This window comes from Cydia strobilella, chromosome Z, assembly GCF_947568885.1.
Source record: "Cydia strobilella chromosome Z, ilCydStro3.1, whole genome shotgun sequence".
In the NCBI taxonomy this organism is placed as follows: Eukaryota; Metazoa; Arthropoda; class Insecta; order Lepidoptera; family Tortricidae; genus Cydia; species Cydia strobilella.
Window position 1 is genome coordinate 53,804,735 of NC_086068.1, and position 18,807 is coordinate 53,823,541.

Here is an 18,807-nt window from a genome sequence, read left to right on the forward strand (position 1 = left end):
AAGGCATGCAATATTTACAATATTTATTTACAAGTACAAATAAATCCACTAGTAAATAAATATTTACAATATTTATTTACTAGTGGATCTTGGATAGAAGGTACTCGTACTGTTTTTCAAAAAATTCTCTTACAAACATGCACATTTGTTTAATGTACAAGCATGGAAGTGGTAAAACTTTTATTTCCTTAAATAAGGGCCTACATGGTTCTAAGTAGTGAGTGTTGCACACGGCTCGTACACATTTCTTTTGTACCAGAAAAGCGTCATTGATTTTATTTACAAATATCAACTATTACATCAAGGAGATTCTAAAAACATTTGGTTCCATGGTTCTATCTTCGGATTGTCATAATCAGGCTCCATTATCACAGTCTAATATAAATTGTAATATTTGTTTGTAGCTACACATAGCACGTGAAACAAGTGAAGCTAAAGAAAAATAGAATTTATTCAATATAGTTTGATTTCGTTCAATAGAATAAAAGTACTGGTCTATGAAAGATATATTCAAGAAGAAAATACCAATGAAACTAAAAAAAACTAGCCTTTGACTCATGCATTCTACCCTGTCTCACGTATGGTAGTCAAACATGGTCACTCACAGGAGATATCATCAAACGAATTCAAGTCTGTCAACGGTCAATGGAGAGAAGTGTCCTTAACATAAAGCAAAGATAGATATAACTCCGTAATAGATGTATAGTCTAAGGAAAAAACGTGCCTCGAAAATCAAGAAAATTTGATTCTCGTTCAGAGGGCGCTACTAGCTTTGGCTTACTGTCGTATAGATGGCGTTGAGGGTTTCGTTTGTTTTTTAACAATTTTAACGCATATCAGTGAAAGAACATGGGTCAAAATCATAAAAATAATTAATGCAAATAAAAAAAATCATTTATCCATATTTAAATACAATTAATCGTATTTTTATAAATATTTATTTTTTGTTTTAAAGTGTGTCGACGAGTGTGTGAATTTACTGGGGTTACAAAATTTACTATGACAGTACCGCTCTAGTATAAGTTACTCTATGCATAAAGTTATCAAACAGAGTTAGAAACACAGAGATTAGAAGAAGAACAAAACTTATAGATGCGGCGATACATATACTGAAACAAAAATACAATTGGGCAGGGCACATAGCGAGGATGAAAAATAACAGATGGACAAAAACAGCAACAAATTGGAATCCAAAGATTGGTAAGAGAAAAAAAGGCAAACCAAAAACAAGACGGGAAAAAGACCTAATAGAAACAATAGGAAAAGACTGGAAAGAAATGGCAACAGACAGACAAAAATGGAAAAAAATGTTGGACAAATACTTAAATATAATAGAAAAAGGCGATTCGGAAGAGGCCTAGGTCAAAAAGACCTTACTAACATGCATATAGAAGAAACATACAATAAATATTAATAATTGTTACATAAAATGTCAACAGTTCGTATAATAAAGGCTTTAATAATAATAATAATAATAAATAAAAAAAACATCCGCTGACACTGACAGACGTCCTTTTACATTTCTTTTGATAAAATATATTTTAAATGTGGTTTTTGCCCTAAAATAGTGATAAATACTCATGTGTGAACCGAGTTATTACTAAACCATGCGGACAATTGATATTTTTCATTGTAGACACCGCGACCATGGGTCGCAGTCGCATTACAACCGTGTTGACATTTGTCATACTTCACCGGCAAAACTACAAAATTATTAGAAATGATAACAAGGAGTCGAACTAAAGCGGTAACATCAAGCGCACGACCACCACCCCCGCCCGCCTCGTCCAGTTCCTCGTCCACATCGTCGTCAGGCGACGAGTTTGCAACGGCGCCTGACACAGACGGGTCCAGTGACGAGAGCGGGCCGCCGCCGCCGCCGCCGCCACGACCACCTGCGCGACGAGGGCGGCCACCGCTGCCGGCACGCTTGGGGCCTGCGGGACATCCTGCCCCGCCCACGGCTCCCGCTGCCGGTGGTATAGTGCGTCGCATGAGATGGTCTCAATCCATTAATGAGAATGTCATGCGCGCCTATTATGGGGCTACAGAGGGGGGAACACAGCTATCCGCGTATCGTTCAAGAATACTGCCACTGTTTCAGGTTCTTGAACCCACCATCACCGTGTCGGAGCAACGATTATCGGATCAGGTGCGCGTCATTCAGCGGCTAAAGCGTTTGGATGATGCGACACTTGATCGGCTTCGCCTGGAGGCTCTCTCTGCTCGCGCAGCCTCCGCCTCGATGCGAGATCTGCCCGCCACGTCGCCGGATCCGGTGCCCGCACCCGACCTGGCACCGGGGGCGCCGCGGGTTGATTTTAGTACCGACGAGGGGGATTTTGCGAGTCAGAGCGTGAGTACATCTGCCAATGAGCAACTGAGGAGGACTTTGGAAGAGACGATTACGCAGTATCGCGCCACAACCAACTCTAGGCCACGATTACCACGTCTGCCTATAAATAGACGCAATCTAGCGCTAGTGGGAGCCCTAAACGCTTTACTAGAGCCACATTTACGGACTAGTAAAGATTTAGATGATACGCACTCGATCATGTACTGCGGAGCCATCGCGGCGTGCCGTGTTGCTCGAGTCAAGTTTCCGGACGCTGAACGTGCACCTAGGACCGCCGGAGGTGTCCCTGCATGGCAAGCGCGGATTGAGCGACGTATCAGCTCGTTTAGGACTCTCATTGCAAAGCTGATCTGCTTTAGGGGGGGCAACAACCGCCCCCGAGTAATGCGCTTTGTGAACCAGGCGTTCGCGGGGACGGATGTCAGGCCCCGCGACTACATGGCCAATGTCACAGAGCGCATCGACTTTCTAAAGCAGAAAGTCTATGCATGGGCAAACCGTATTCGCCGCTACAGAAAGCGTGTGGATCGATTCCAGCAGAATCGTCTTTTTCAAAGTGACCAAAGGAAGGTGTACCGAAGGTGGGAGGAAGCCGACTCTCGTGTGTCCGACGTGCGGCTACCGGATGCTACTGCCATGACTGATTTCTGGCGTAGCATCTGGTCAGTGCCTGTGGAACACACGGAGGGCGGTTGGATAGACGTTGTCGAACGTGAGTGCGAGAACATCGAACCTATGGGGGCTATCACCATCAGCCCCGATGACATAAGTTGTGCCATTCGTACGACCCAGAACTGGAAAAGTCCTGGACCGGACGGATTGCACAACTTCTGGCTAAAATGGTTTCGATGCTCGCACGCACGGTTGGCAACGCAGTTCCAACAAGCCCTAGAGCTCGGTTCCCTCCCACCTTCCCTAACAACTGGTGTAACCTTCCTGCTCTACAAGTCCGGTAGTACCACGGAAGCAAAGAACTACAGACCCATCACGTGCTTGCCTACACTTTACAAGCTCCTTACATCCATTTTGAGAGCAAAAATTAACGCGCACATTGTCGCTAACAACATTTTGGCCTCCGCTCAAAATGGATGTAGGGTTGGGTCCCGTGGTACTAAAGAGCTCCTCCTCATAGACATGACCATATGCCAGCAAGTTCGACGGAACAAGGGGGCCCTCTCGGCCGCCTGGATTGACTATAAGAAGGCCTATGATTCGGTGCCTCACTCATGGCTGAGAAGGGTATTGGAGCTGTATAAACTTGATGCAGCTTTAATATCCTTCCTAAGTGCGTGTATGAGGCAGTGGATCACAGTCCTTCGTCAACCAGGAGGTGGAGATGACCGCCCTGGCCCGCAAGACTTTATAAGGATCGAGCGAGGAATATTTCAGGGTGACAGTCTGAGTCCCCTGTGGTTCTGCCTAGCTCTGAATCCCCTCAGCACCCTGCTGAAGGATTCAGGGTTAGGTTGCCAGCTTCGGAGAGAGGGTGAAGTCATTTCTCACCTTCTGTACATGGATGACCTCAAGCTATTTGCGCCAAATAACCAAGACTTGATGGTGCTATTAAAAACCACAGAAGTTTTCAGTACCGCCATCAGAATGGAGTTTGGTGTCGATAAGTGTGCGGTTATGCATGTACAGCTGGGGGAGGTTGTAAATTCAACAAATTTACAACTTTCTGAGACAATGTCTTTCAGATCTATCTCTGAATCAGAAACCTATAAATACCTTGGTATGTCACAGTCGTTGGGTATTGAGGGCGAGGGTATTAGACGGTCGGTGAAGGAGCGCTTTTTCAGTCGGCTCACAAAAGTCCTTAACAGTCTTTTGTCAGGAGGCAATAAAGTGCGCGCCTTCAACGCCTGGGTAATGCCCATACTCATATACTCCTTTGGCATACTAAGGTGGACTCAGACCGAGCTGGACGCCCTGGATCGGAGGGTCCGTCTACTACTCACCACACACCGTATGCTACACCCACGCTCGTCAGTTATGAGATTGTACATCTCACGGAAGTGTGGAGGTCGAGGCTTCCTTAACGCCAAAGATCTCCACAACCGCGAGGTGTGCAATCTCAGGAATTATTTCCTTAACAACGAGTGTGGGATGCATCGTGATGTGGTGGCAGTGGACAGGCACTTCACGCCGCTCTCCTTGGCAAACGAGAACTGGCACAAACCTGTGGTACAAAGTGCTGCGGGCCGCAGGGCGGTATGGGAGAGTAAGGTGCTACACGGGCGGTTCTACAAGGCCCTCATGGGACCCGATGTAGACCTGCTCGCGTCGGTGAACTGGTTACGATTCGGGGACCTCTTCGGAGAAACCGAGGGTTTTGCCTGTGCAATTGCGGACGAAGTTATGATGACGAACAACTATCGGAAATATATCCTGAAGGACGGTACGGTCGACATTTGTCGGGCATGCCGCCGTCCCGGAGAGTCACTCAGGCATATCATTTCCGGTTGTTCTCATCTTGCTAACGGCGAGTACTTGCACAGACATAATCTCGTAGCCAGGATTATTCACCAGCAGCTTGCTCTTCTATACGGCCTTGTGGACTGCGAAGTACCGTACTACAAGTATTTACCTGTGCCAGTTCTCGAGAATGGTCGTGCCACGCTCTATTGGGATCGATCTATTATCACTGACAGGACTATTGTAGCCAATAAGCCTGACATTGTGATAATAGATCGATCGCAGCGCCGGGCCGTGCTCGTCGACATCACCATCCCCCATGATGAGAATCTCGTGAAAGCCGAGAAGGACAAGTCCAGTAAGTACCTAGACTTGGCTCACGAGATAACCGCCATGTGGGATGTTGATTCGACGATCATTGTCCCGATAGTCGTTTCAGCGAACGGTCTCATAGCGAAGAGTCTCGACCAACACCTTGAGAGACTCTCGCTAGGTGGTTGGATCAAGGGTCAGATGCAGAAGGCGGTGATCTTGGACACGGCGCGGATAGTCCGCCGGTTCCTCTCTCTGCGGCCCTGACCACCGGCAGCTTGGGCCCTGCCCCGCTGCTGGCGGCACCCTAGGTTAGGTTTTTTATAATTTGTTTATATGTATTTTGTATTGTTTTGTAAGTGTTTTTATATTTTACTTTTATATGCATATTATAAAAAACCTAACGTAAGAAAAATAATAAATAAAGAGAATAATAATAATAACGTGTACAACATTGTTATGGCAGGTGTCCGGACCTCTCAGTAATAGCCCAATCTTTTGACCAGCCAAACTTCAACACCATAACCGGCACTCTTTTCCACTGTGTTTATACGCCTGTTGGAACGGATTTACGGGTATCTATTTGTACCCGTGAATGAGTTCTAGCAGGTGTATTACATAACAGCAAACTTCTCCAAAGGGCATCTACGTGTTGGATCTGTATCCCCACGCACGCCTATCAAATGACCGGGATGTATATACCCGTGAGTTTATATGAGATACAAATAATAATAGAGTCTCGACCAACACCACCTAGAGAGACTCTCGCTGGGTGGTTGGATCAAGGGTCAGATGCAGAAGGCGGTAATTTTGGACACGGCGCGTATAGTACGTCGGTTCCTCACTCTGCGGCCCTGACTACCGGCAGCTTGGGCCTTGCCCCGCTGCCGGCGGCACTCTAGGTTGGGTTTTTTATAATGTGTTTATATGTATTTTGTATTGTTTTGTAAGTGTTTTCATATTTCACTTTTATATTCACATTATAAATAACCTTTCCCAAGATATAAAAGGAATAAATGAAATAATAATAATATAAATTGTAATATTTGTTTGTAGCTACACATAGCCCGTGAAACAAGTGAAGCTAAAGAAAAATAGAATTTATTAAATATAGTTTGATTTCGTTCAATAGAAAAAAAATAGAACATACATCCTGTGAAGTCAGCAAATGTCCGGGTATGTGGTCGAGCGTGAACCGATGTTGTTCAACCATCGCGGCCGCCGCGACTGGATCCTCACAGTGCCTCAAGTCCTCCACCTATTACAAGTCAATATTATATTTTAGCAAAATATGAAAATGTTGTTTGTAGTCCTAACTCCGGCCATCTTGTTACACTAGGCTAGGCACACAAAAGGGTCCACACAAAACGAATCGCCTCGCAAGCATATTCTCGCGTGAAGCACTTCGGTCTGCAAAGTCGTGCATTACCCGAGGCATCGTGGCCACGTGTGCCTCGTTCTATGTGGAACCGTATACACATAAAAAAATATTAAATCCTTATTTAAAAATATATTAGACAAATTTTACCTGTTGTATGTACTCGAGCACAGCCCTTGTCTGTTCGTGGTCGGCGACCAGTTGCTTCACTTTTTTCAAACCGAAGATCGCGTATTTGACGACGGCGTCGCGGGCTGAAATATCATTTTTCATAAAAAAAAACTTATTTCATAGAACAACCTATCTCAAAGTAAGTCTACATTAAAATAAATATCATTAATATAACGAAGTAACACTGTCCTAAAGTGGCAACCAAAGGTCAACACGTTACCATATTCTGTTAAGGTGCGTCCAGATTCAGCGAATGCGCCGCGAGTGCTTTATACGAGCCGCTAATGAGGGCTAACGCGTATGAATTCGCCGCTAGGGGCGCTAGTGTAGATGGTGGTCTTTTCCATAGTTCGAAATGTCAAATGTCACTTGTCACTTCAATGACTGACAGCTTTTCTATAGTCTTTTGGACCACCATCAACAGAGGCGCCAACTGGTGAGCAAAAAAACGATAGCCCTCATTATGTGGTTGCGCTTGTTATTGGAGCCACCTGAAGTATCGGATTAAAATTCGTGCACTTTCACTAGAAATCTTTATTTATTTATTTAAAACTGTATAGGACATGATAAATTTACTTACCTTTATCATTTTCGTCGACCTTAACATGGCTCTTCCTGAGGAGGGTGTTGTGAGAGCGGCCGTGGCGAGCCTTCACCCTGGTGACCTCCTGTGCTAGTTCCATGGTGTCTTTGGAGGTGTACCACAACCTGATGATATTGCACCAACCTTGGCCATTTCCTGTGTATAAACGTATGTTTTTATGAATACATACGTTAGCGATAGTGTTCAATCGAAACTGGTTAACAATGGGTACTTGATAATTTCAGGGGATTGGGGATAAAGACGCTTTCCAGATAGATTATCGTATCTCTGTTTGTTTAATTTCCGGCAATTATGTAAGCCAGATACATGATTACAAATCTTTAGGATAAAGCTACATAATATCCATAGAACTCAATTTTTAACACTATCTTGATCACCTTATTTTGCATCAAAGGAAAAGTAATCGGTTGCTTATACCTATTATGCTCTGCCAATGTAATAGGCACGATGACAGATTTTGAAAAACTGTCCTATAATGTTAAAAATCATTAATTATTTAGTATGAATAACATATTTCTGCATTTAATAAAGGTTTAGTAGGAAAAAACTACATTTTAGTTTTTTAGATTTTAAATTCGCTCCAAAACGCTTGTAAGTGTCATGGCGTCCCTAGTGACGTCAAGTTCATATAAACAAAACTCACGTTCTAGGCGTTCCTTAGAAGCTTATTAAATAATTTGTTTATTCCAAATTAGCCCTGTTTGCCTTAGTAAATGATTCAAGTTATTATTATTAGTTAATATTCGGTTTAAACTACTAATATTGAATCCGTGAATCGTAAATAAAATAGCAGGAGAACCATAGGAGAACCAGTACTTTCAGTACTTTGGATATTTGTTGACATGAACGTGACGTCATTCGCTCTGATTGGTGTTCACCGAATCATGGCGGACTTGCGTATTTTGTAATTTTATTTTAACAAAACATTTACCAATCTCGCTAAATATAAAAAAATAAATGCGTTTTTCGTATTCTACGACTAAAGTTTCATTAAATAAATATAATATTTTAGTTACTTTTAATTACTGTCATCATGCCTATTTAAATAAACTATGTACCTGTTTTCAATAGCCTTGTGAATTTGCAGAAAAGCATCATCTGCTCAGAAGTGTTGCAAATTTGTCCAACAGCTTTGTAAGTAGCGGCTTTGACATCAGCACTTCCAAGCAATAGGCACTTTGAGAGAGCAAAAGCAATGGTTTCAAATCTTGTGTACCACCCATCATTGTAAGCCTGTGTAGAAAATATAATTGGCATGATGACAAATTTTGATATCCCTTTTAATACTGTCGGTACACTTGTATTGGTTCCGGAAAACACAATATTTCAGCTATACTCATAAGTATTAACATAAATAATTGCATTTTTTTATAGCTGGTGTATACCTCGCGCGAAAACGCCTCGCGTCCATTTGTGACGTCACGGTTAAGTTGGTGGTAGACATTGTTTACATGAGTACTTTACACACGAATATATATTACTTTACACACTCACAGTTACGAATTTTCCCTTGCACCCGAATCATATTGTTAATTCAGCACTATATCTATTAGAGATGATAAATACAATTTATCACAATAACTCAATTTATAGAAAAACTTGCAATTTAAGATGAACTATCTAGATAGATGTAAATTTCTAGTGAAAACACCGGGCGCCGGTTTTACTTTGTCATTTTTTCTGTTTACGACAGTTACACGGTATTAAATGTATTAATACTAATCCCTCGTCATCATTATATCTTCCATTATAATACCGAAACAAGATCGCAGTCCGATAAACAACACGGGCTAAATTACTGGATTCCATGAAACCCTATTCTGAAATTGATTCCAAAACACCTAATTATGTACTAAAAATAAAACACTCAATTGAAAACTGTCCTAGGCCTTATTGAGTTGCAATAAGGCTTAGGACTGGTCAGTTTAACTGTGTCTACAACAGTATTGGTCATATATCATCATATTGCAGTTTAATTCTGACCAGTTGGGACAAAACGGTAACAGAGGGCCTACCGCAAACATCAACATTTTTTATATTGTCTGCCTCTCTATCGCTCTTGCATATTCAAGCAACAGTGAGGCAGATAACGTTTTCTGACGGTGACAGTAGACCCTCAGTCTCTAGAAAAATTATATCCAGTTTTTAAATTAATAATAATATCGTCATAGTTATCAAATTAATTTGGCCAGTTGCTCTAATTAATATATAGAACCTATATGTTTGACAAGTTACCTTTAGAATTACATCCACTACTTCAAGATTATTGACTCCATTAGCAAGTGCCTCATCAATTGTTTTCAAGTTTTCAGCTTGAAAGTATTTTTGTTTCGGCCAACAGCCGGGGAAACACTTGGGTACTTCATTTCCAGTATGAAGGAACCTTGTCAGCTGATTGCGGAGTTTCAAATCAAGTGTAGGTGTTGTCATTGTAGCCTGTAATTTTAAAATCTTTGCGTTTAACAATACAAATTGTTTCATGTCAATAAAAAATATATACTAACAGTAACATAATAAACAGTGCATTTGTAAACCTCTTTTGGTCTTGGTTGGAAACATAAAGCTTATTATAGTCTGAATTTTTTTTTTACTATGAAATACGAGCCATATGAAATAGTAAGGCTCATATTTGTTTCTTGCATAGAAAATGTATTTGGAGTACTTTATAGTTTAAAAAAAAAACGGCCAAGTGCGAGTCGGACTCGCGCACCGAGGGTTCCGTACTTTTTAGTATTTGTTGTTATAGCAGCAACCGAAATACATCATCTGTGAAAATTTCAACTGTCGAACTATCACGGTTCAAGAGATACAGCCTGGTGACAGACAGACGGACAGCGGGAGTCTTAGTAATAGGGTCCCCTTTTTACCCTTGGGTATGGAACCCTAAAATACCATGTGTGTTCAGCTGCATTCACTATTGTTGTAAATATTGATAATGAACACTCATCCAGACACAATTGAACTGTATACTAGTTATACTCATACTTATAATCTTTATTGCATATCACATTGTATCTTAACCTATACTTAAGAGGCCTTATTCCTACAAACGAGCGTATTTTGCAAAATGCTTCCTTTTTCATTCAACATTACGACGTAACTATTAGTATTTATTCAAAAACTGTTAACGTTCTTAAATAATCATTTCCTAAACTAGCGGCTGAAATAATTAAAGTTTGCATTTTCTCTTTTTAAACCTAAAATAAATGAGTTTTCCTGGGAGTATTTTTCAAAATTTGCAGTGAAAGGTGTCGTTTCGGTTGCCAATTTTGCAGTAAACAAGAATCATTTGGTACATGAATGATTACAATTCAATTCACCATATCTTGGACGAGGGGCTAAAATGATTGAAAATCAAAGATTCATTTAAAAAAAATGATAAAATACCTTCCGAGTTTTTTCATTTTTTCGGTGAAAACAGGGTCGCATTATATTTTTTTATCGCAAATTGTACTTATATTTTGAACTCAAAATAATATTATAGCAAACTCTAACTTTATGTGAACCCATAAAAAAATAATCATAACTATAGGACCTATTTTACCGTAAATTTAAATATTTTTAAAAGACGTATAAATCACGCTGCACCGACACTGCGCGCTCAGTCTCCGCCGGGCGCGCTTAGGGGACGGACCTGTGCTCGATCGTCAGGCGTTTGTTTCGTTCGTAATCAACGAGCTAGTTCCGAGAAGTGGTGTATACTGCGATTAGAAAATCTTGATCCTTAGGTGATCAATGTAATCATAGGTACATTTTATAGCACAAATATTAAATTTTTTCGCCTAGGTGATCGGGTCTGTTCAGGGGTGCCTAGCCAAGATGCCAACCGTTTAGGTACCTATAGTTTACATTAAAACCAAATCTGTAGCTGGCCTCTGAATGGGTAGTAGAAACGGGTTCCGTATGTGTTTCCCTTTCCAGATGACCAAGGTGCCTAGCCAAGATGCCAACCGTTTAGGTACCTAGAATATAGTTTACATTAAAACCAAATCTGTAGCTGGCCTCTAAAATGGGTCGTAGAAACGCGTTCCTTGTATCTTTCGCTTTCTAGATGACCAGGGTACCTAGCCAAGATGCCAACCGTTTAGGTACCTATAGTTTACATTAAAACCAAATCTGTAGCTGGCCTCTGAATGGGTAGTAGAAACGGGTTCCGTATGTCTTTCCCTTTCCAGATGACCAAGGTGCCTAGCCAAGATGCCAACCGTTTAGGTACCTAGAATATAATTTACATTAAAACCAAATCTGTAGCTGGCCTCTAAAATGGGTCGTAGAAACGCGTTCCTTGTATCTTTCGCTTTCTAGATGACCAGGGTGCCTAGCCAAGATGCCGACCGTTTAGGTACCTATAGTTTACATTAAAACCAAATCTGTAGCTGGCCTCTGGATGGGTAGTAGAAACGGGTTCCGTATGTCTTTCCCTTTTCAGATGACCAAGGTGCCTAGCCAAGATGCCAACCGTTTAGGTACCTATAGTTTACATTAAAACCTAATCTGTAGCTGGTCTCTGGATGGGTAGTAGAAACGGGTTCCGTATGTCTTTCCCTTTCCAGATGACCAAGGTGCCTAGCCAAGATGCCAACCGTTTAGGTATCTATAATATAATTTACATTAAAACCAAATCTGTAGCTGGCCTCTAAAATGGGTAGTAGAAACGCGTTCCTTATGTCTTTCACTTTCCAGATGACCAGGGTGCCTAGCCAAAATGCCAACCGTTTAGGTACCTATAGTCTACATTAAAACCAAATCTGTAGCTGGCCTCTGAATGGGTAGTAGAAACGCGTTCCGTATGTGTTTCGCTTTGCAGATGACCAGGGTGCCTAGCCAAGATGCCAACTGTTTACGCTCCGTAGCGAACGAAACGCAACCGTCTCTGTCGCACTAATATGCAAGAGTGATAGAGAGCGATTACCCTATCGTTCGCTGCGGAACGAACGACTGGCATCTTGGCTAGGCACCCAGGTTGAGGTACCTATAGTTTACATTAGAACCAAATCTATAGCTGGCCACTGTAATGGGTAATAGAAACGCGTTCTGTATGTGTTTCGCTTTGCAGATGACCAGGGTGCCTAGCCAAGATGCCAACCGTTTACGCTCCGTAGCGAACGAATCGCAACCGTCTCTGTCGCACTAATATGAAAGAGGGATAGAGAGAAATTACCCTATCGTTCGCTACGGAACGAACGACTGGCATCTTGGCTAGGTACTCTGATTATCTGGAAAGCAAAACACATGCGGAACGCGTTTCTATTACCCATTTCAGTGGCCAGCTACAGATTTGGTTTTAAGTGGTTTTAACGTAAACTGTAGGTACTAAACCCGAGTGCCTAGCCAAGATTCCAGTCGTTCGTTCCGAAGCGAACAATAGCGTAATCTCTCTCTATCACTCTTCAATATTAGTGCGGCAGAGACAGTTACGTTTCGTTTGCTACGGAGCATAAACGGTTGGCATCTTGGCTAGGCACCCTGGTCATTTGGAAAATGAAAGACATACGGATCGCGTTTCTATTACCCATTTCAGAGGCCAGCTGCAGATTTGGTTTTAATGTAAACTATAAGTACCTAAACGGTTGGCATCTTGGCTAGGCACCCTGGTCATCTCTGGGTACAAGTATGTATATGTTCTTAACATAATAAACTGAAATTACTACTACCATGCATATAAAATAAAATAAAAGAGGGGCTATAACAATAAAAATAATGTAACTTGCTGTTGAAATCGACAAAGATCAAGATTATTCTTCTCTGCGTTCAAAACGCGTTATAGTTGCCGGCGCTCGCGTACCGCGCGTCAACGCCATCTATTGAGTGTTATTTCGTGAAATCGATGAACGCTCCAGGGAATAAGGGCTCTTAACATATAATTGTATACAACATGACACCCTGTAGGGCACAGCAAACAGTTTATTCAAGAGGAGAACGAGTTTATTGTACAAGGTTATACAATATATAAGTATTATTTATTGTATGGGTACTTTATTAATTATAATTATTTAAAATTCATTTAATGTATAATAAGCTTTTTTAATCAGGTGTTCTTTAAATTTTTTAAAGCATTCATTGTCGGACTTGGTGTTATTTATTTTGTTACTAATTTTTTGAATAATTTTATTGCCATCTAGTTAGGACCTTTTGAATGTAGTTTTAGTTTCGAGGGGATAACCTGCACCAGGGGTGGAGTGGTGTGATGACCTCCCCGAGCGGGAGACAGGGGGAAGTTTGGGTGGGCTTCGGCCCGCCCAAAGGTCCGTCTGTCTCCTCTGGTCCACCCTGGGCAACGTCACTAGCGACTGGCATTCGTGCCTCTTTCTAGTCACCATGTTTGTTATGGCCATTTTTTGCCCGGATGCTGCACTTCATGATAAAAGCAAGCCGCTTTGCACAGTGTTAGAAGGGACCAAACCGAGTGATTTGACCCGCAGCCGCGCAAGTTTCACCCCTTAGGAACAAAGATGGCGCCACTTCTTTAAAAAATATTTCAAAAAATTCTACAAGCTAAACCAATGGACCGATTTAAATGTTTAATATCTCAAATCAAAGCTCATTATATACATTACTTTAAAAAAAAAGACCGCAAAAATAATTCAACAGTAATCTACCGGCACAAAAATAATTCAACAGTAATCTACAGCAACCAGTTCATGTATGATCGGTGATTTTGTAGTATTGGAATGGTACGAGTACCTCAAAACGACTTTTCTTTTTCAGTTCTACATCTATCGGTGAACCCGAAGAGGACATTTAAGTTTTTTGTTTACGAATGTAGTCACTTTAAATAAAAATAATTTCTATTTTGTTATATTTTATTGTAATTCAGCACCAGGAAAAAACTTTATTCAGGTTTTATTTATTTATTTTTTATTTATTAAAATAAATTGGGTGATTTCTTTTCATATGACACATTTCATATGAAAATCAGTGCACTTACTGCGGTTGAAGATTTCTTTTAAATAATTTTATTTGTAAGAGCGTGCATAATTGAACTTAAATATTTCGTGAAGAATTAAAGGTATCGGTATCGGGTTTTTTTTGTAATACTTTTTATATACTCAGTACTATATGTGTGTATATAACTATTCATGTCCCATTTTTTTTTAAGAAATCAGGTAAAAACTATCAATCGAGTAAGAAAAAAAACTTAAGATGCCGTTTTTTGTCAAAAGTATTCAGTATATGTTTCTTGTGTATTTTTTTATGTCATGTATATAATGAGCTTTAATTTGAGATATTAAACATTGAAATCGGTCAAATAGTTTAGCTTGTAGAATTTTTTGAAATATATTTTGAAGAAATTTACACTCACATTCAAACTTTCATATTTTGTGAAGTATGAGAGGTATCAGTGTCGGGTTTTTTTTGTAATACTTGTTATTTATTCAGTAATATATACATGCATTAAACTATTCATGTTCCATACATTTTTTTTGAGAAATCAAGTAAAAACTATCAATCGAGTAAAAAATAAAAATTTAAGATGCCGTTTTTTGTCGAAATTATTCAGTATATATTTTTTGAGTATTTTTTAAAAGTAATGTATATAATGAGCTTTTATTTGAGATATTAAACATTTAAATCGGTCCATTGGTGTAGCTTGTAGAATTTTTTGAAATATTTTTTAAAGAAGTGGCGCCATCTCTGTTCCCAAGGGGTGAAACTGCCGCTGCTGCGGGTCAAATCGCTCAGTTTGGTCCCTACTATCACTGTGCAAAGCGGCTTGCTTTAATCATGAAGTGCAGCATTTTGTTCATAACAAGTATGACTAATAGGGAATGCCTTGGATAGCCACGGCGCGGAACCCGGACTAACAAAGTGGATTATGAACATGCTAAACAAAAGAACTATAAGGTATGCAGGTGAACCGCAGGCCGTGGCGGCGGTGCGAGGATGCCCTCAAGGGGGAGTCCTGTCACCTCTGCTGTGGTACCTAGTAGTCAACAACCTTATAACCAAACTGAACGAGGAACACTTCTACACAATAGGCTACGCTGATGATCTGGCAATATTAATATCAGGTAAATTTGCCAGTACAGTCTGCGATCTCACCCAGGCTGCTCTTCAGATTGTAGAACGCTGGTGTAGAGAATTCGACCTATCAGTCAACCCCACCAAAACAGAAATGGTAATGTTCACCAATAAAAGGGCGCTTGGCAACTTTACCAGACCAACACTTTTCCAAACCGAGCTACAGCTGACCGATGAAGTTAAGTACTTAGGGCTAACTCTCGACAGTAAACTCAACTGGAACGATCACATCAACAAACGTATAGACAAGGCGGGAGTTGTCTTCTGGCAATGCAGAAGGATGATTGGTAAGAGGTGGGGACTAACCCAAAAATTACTCTCTGGCTCTATAAGACAATAATCCGCCCCTTACGCTGTTACGGTGCTCTGGTTTGGTGGCCAAGAACAAACCTAGACAACGTACGAGACAAGCTACAAAGACTCCAAAGGCTCGCATGCGCGGCCACCACTGGCTGTACGAGGTCCACACCGACTGCAGCCATGGAGGTCATGTTAAGCCTTCCACCGCTGCACCTACACATACAACAAGAGGCCAGTCTCTCAGCGGTAAGGCTGCAAGCCCTTAATATATGGTCCAACATCATAGGAGCTCTTCACACAACTTGCCTGGATAAGGTATATGACCAGGTTTGGATCGAGAGTTGTAGTAGGTGGCGATCACAATAGATCAGAGATGGTCGCAGTGATACATAGGCTCTGGAGCCTTACATAGCCCCTAGAAAAAGAAGAAGGTATATGATGAATTTCCAGTGCTCAATTCGGGCACGGATCGGATTCATAAACAAGCTATCTTCGACAAAAGGTACAAAATACAGTTATACGAGGACGACAATTACGAAGGACTCAATCCTCGGGAGCTCAGAATCTTCACTGATGGGTCCAAAAAAGACAGCGGATCGGGCTCTGGAACCTTCTCAGAAGACCTGAACATGTCAATCACCACTCCGCTAGGAGCCCATAACTCGGTATTCCAAGCTGAGTGCATGGGCATCATAAACGCGGCGGCTGCCATCACTGCAAGGAAGGTAGTAGGATCCTCCATCCGCATACTCTCCGACAGTAGAGCAGTCTTGATGGCTCTAAAAAGCCATATAGTCACATCCAAACTTATACACGAATGCCACGAACGACTAATGGAGGTATAATATTGTCTTCGGTTAACCGATAGAGATAGTTACTCATGGCGGGTCACCCGTTGACCACGAACGCTGTAAAGAGTTCGAAACGTCGGGATGTATTATAAATTCAATATACGCGATATAATCCGTTTTCATAGTTTTATTTCATAATGGAGGTATGTCATAACAATAAGATCACCCTACAATGGATCAAAGGACACAGCGGATCCCGGGGTAACGATGCTGCGGACGAGCTTGCCAGGCAAGGATCGAATGCGGGAGCGATTGGCCCAGAACCGATCCTCCCGATACCGTTTAGCAAGGTACGCTCAATGCTGCTGGCACGTACAGGGAAACTACACACAGAACATTGGCTAAACCAGACTGGATGCAGACAGGCCAAACAAGCCATGCCTGGCATCAACGGAAAGCTCACAAGGGTGCTCCTTCAATTAGGAAAGACCCGACTGAGCATGGTAACCAATGTCATAACAGGTCATCGACTATTTAACAAACATCTTTTTATAACAGGTGTCACAGACAGTCCCCTATGCAGAGGATGCATGGAGACAGAAGAAACAGCCTCTCACGTGGTGCTGGAGTGCAGCGGAGTGGCCCCATACAGGGCAAAACATCTCGGATCCCCGAGAGACCTCCCCGAGGTCCTACTCAACATCAAAGATTTAATAGGTTTCCTCGAGGAGCTGGGCTGGCAGGACTAGCCCACCCCCATGTCACGCAAAATAGGCGCCAGTCGTCGAGTTGCGGAAAATCGCCCGAACTACAATACAATACAACCGGCACCAACTTATTTTGAAACCTGCTGGCGTAACGTCGGGGTATGTCTGAATGTTTTGTATAAAATTGAGGGTATTTTTTTACAAAGTTTAATTATATTATTGTTAACCAAGGGATGAGGCACTCATTTCTGCCGAGGTAATTTGGCCAATAGTCCGAGGCTGAAATGATGCCTTTCACCCGAGTTAAACACTCTACTTTTCATTTCGAATACCTGGAAAGTAAAATGCATGTGTTTTTTTAAAAACACAACTAAGTATAAATTTCTATAGTATTTCTTGAGGGTACTTTTAATTAACAATTTAGGCAAAAATATCGTTATTTATCGAATGGGGAGTTAAATATCAGAATGGAAATTGTATAACAAATCCATTTAAACCCAAATTTCAATTACTTATCGTAAAAAATTAAAATCGTACTTGAAACGTAAAATGCTCTAGTGCATACTTATCATTTTCTGCACACCTTCTAGAACAACAAAAGGCATACTAATTATTAATGCAAGTAATTTTATCACATCTAATAAAAGACCGTCACAAAACATTAGCCACTGGAACGTCGAAAGTGGGTACTTTATAGAACGATTAGAAATACGGGTTATCTATCACAGCAGTCTGGAGCGCCGCAGCGCGCAGCAAAGCTAACACTAGGTTAGCTCTGCTGACCTAACACAAGGTTAACGCACGAGAAAACTATTATTTTTTTGCCCGAATTCAAGCGAAACATGTGCCACAATAAGATTGAGCATGTGGCTACAAAAAACTGACAATGGATGCTGCTTTCCAAAACCCTTAAAAGTGAGGATTGTGGACATCGTAGTAGCTGTAATAAAATAAACTTGATTAGCTAAATAATATAATTTGTCAACTTACCTAAATTCGCCTGGCAAAGTTCTTGAAAACCAATGTATCTCGAGAACTCGGCGGTGAATGAAGAATGAATAGGTTCGTGTTCGACTGTTCGTGATTCGTGATACTTTCTTTTTTTTTAATAATATTTTTTTCCTTTATATTGCCACAAGAAAAAATTAATTTGGTGCGTACACACCAAGCCAACGGACATTTTTCAGTGCTGGCCAGTGTTGGCTGTCGCACGTTCGTTGGTTCTCGTTCACTTCGTTCAGGTGCGTACACCCAGGGCAACGAACGCCAACGAATGGGTTTCGCTGGCCTTCGTTGACTGTGTCTGGAAGGATTAACAAACGCCAACGATTGTTTGTTGGCGTGTGCCGGCGATCCGCAGGGAGGCGGTAACATCAAAAGCTCGCTCCAGATACGCGGCGCGAATCCGCGAACGCGAGTGGAGTAGGGTTGCCACCCATACTATAATATATAGTATCGTACTATATTTTAGTCACTTTCATTTCATTTTATTTATTTACAAATAAGCTTACAGTCTATAACCAAGGCGCTTACATGTTATTATATCATACATGGTATGTTACACTTACACTATAAAATTACATGTCAAAATTACAAAAAAAAAAAAAAAAACTTGTACTATATATTATACAAAAACAATATAGTACGATAAATACTATATTTTCATCACTCAAGAATGGGGTATACAAATGTCACCGATATCGCATCGTATGAGACTTGAATTTTCAATTCGCCTCAAATCGCCGTCCTAT

At 41.2% G+C, this 18,807-nt stretch overlaps 2 protein-coding genes across 3 annotated transcripts in view; one reads left to right on the forward strand and one right to left on the reverse strand.

Annotated features, from left to right (window-relative positions):
* Positions 1–18,166, reverse strand: part of LOC134754692 (uncharacterized) — a 29,332-nt gene extending 11,166 nt beyond the window's left edge. Inside the window, exons 1-6 of one of the 2 annotated variants that reach the window (XM_063691027.1) lie at positions 18,047–18,166; positions 9,472–9,672; positions 8,295–8,469; positions 7,213–7,371; positions 6,612–6,715; positions 6,234–6,341 (exon numbers count right to left, since the gene is read on the reverse strand). In XM_063691027.1, the coding sequence (XP_063547097.1) occupies positions 6,234–6,341; positions 6,612–6,715; positions 7,213–7,371; positions 8,295–8,469; positions 9,472–9,666 (741 nt within the window). In that variant the 5' untranslated portion in view covers positions 9,667–9,672; positions 18,047–18,166. Of the gene's footprint in view, positions 1–6,233; positions 6,342–6,611; positions 6,716–7,212; positions 7,372–8,294; positions 8,470–9,471; positions 9,673–17,593; positions 17,635–18,046 lie in introns of those variants that run through there. The other variant, XM_063691028.1, reaches the window with a different exon arrangement.
* LOC134755013 (uncharacterized) lies at positions 15,059–17,113 on the forward strand. The gene is made up of 3 exons (XM_063691490.1): positions 15,059–15,248; positions 16,009–16,397; positions 16,553–17,113. Exons 1-3 carry the CDS (start codon positions 15,059–15,061, stop codon positions 17,096–17,098), a joined length of 1,125 nt encoding a protein of 374 aa, XP_063547560.1. The 3' UTR covers positions 17,099–17,113.
* Positions 18,167–18,807: the final 641 nt, after the last annotated feature.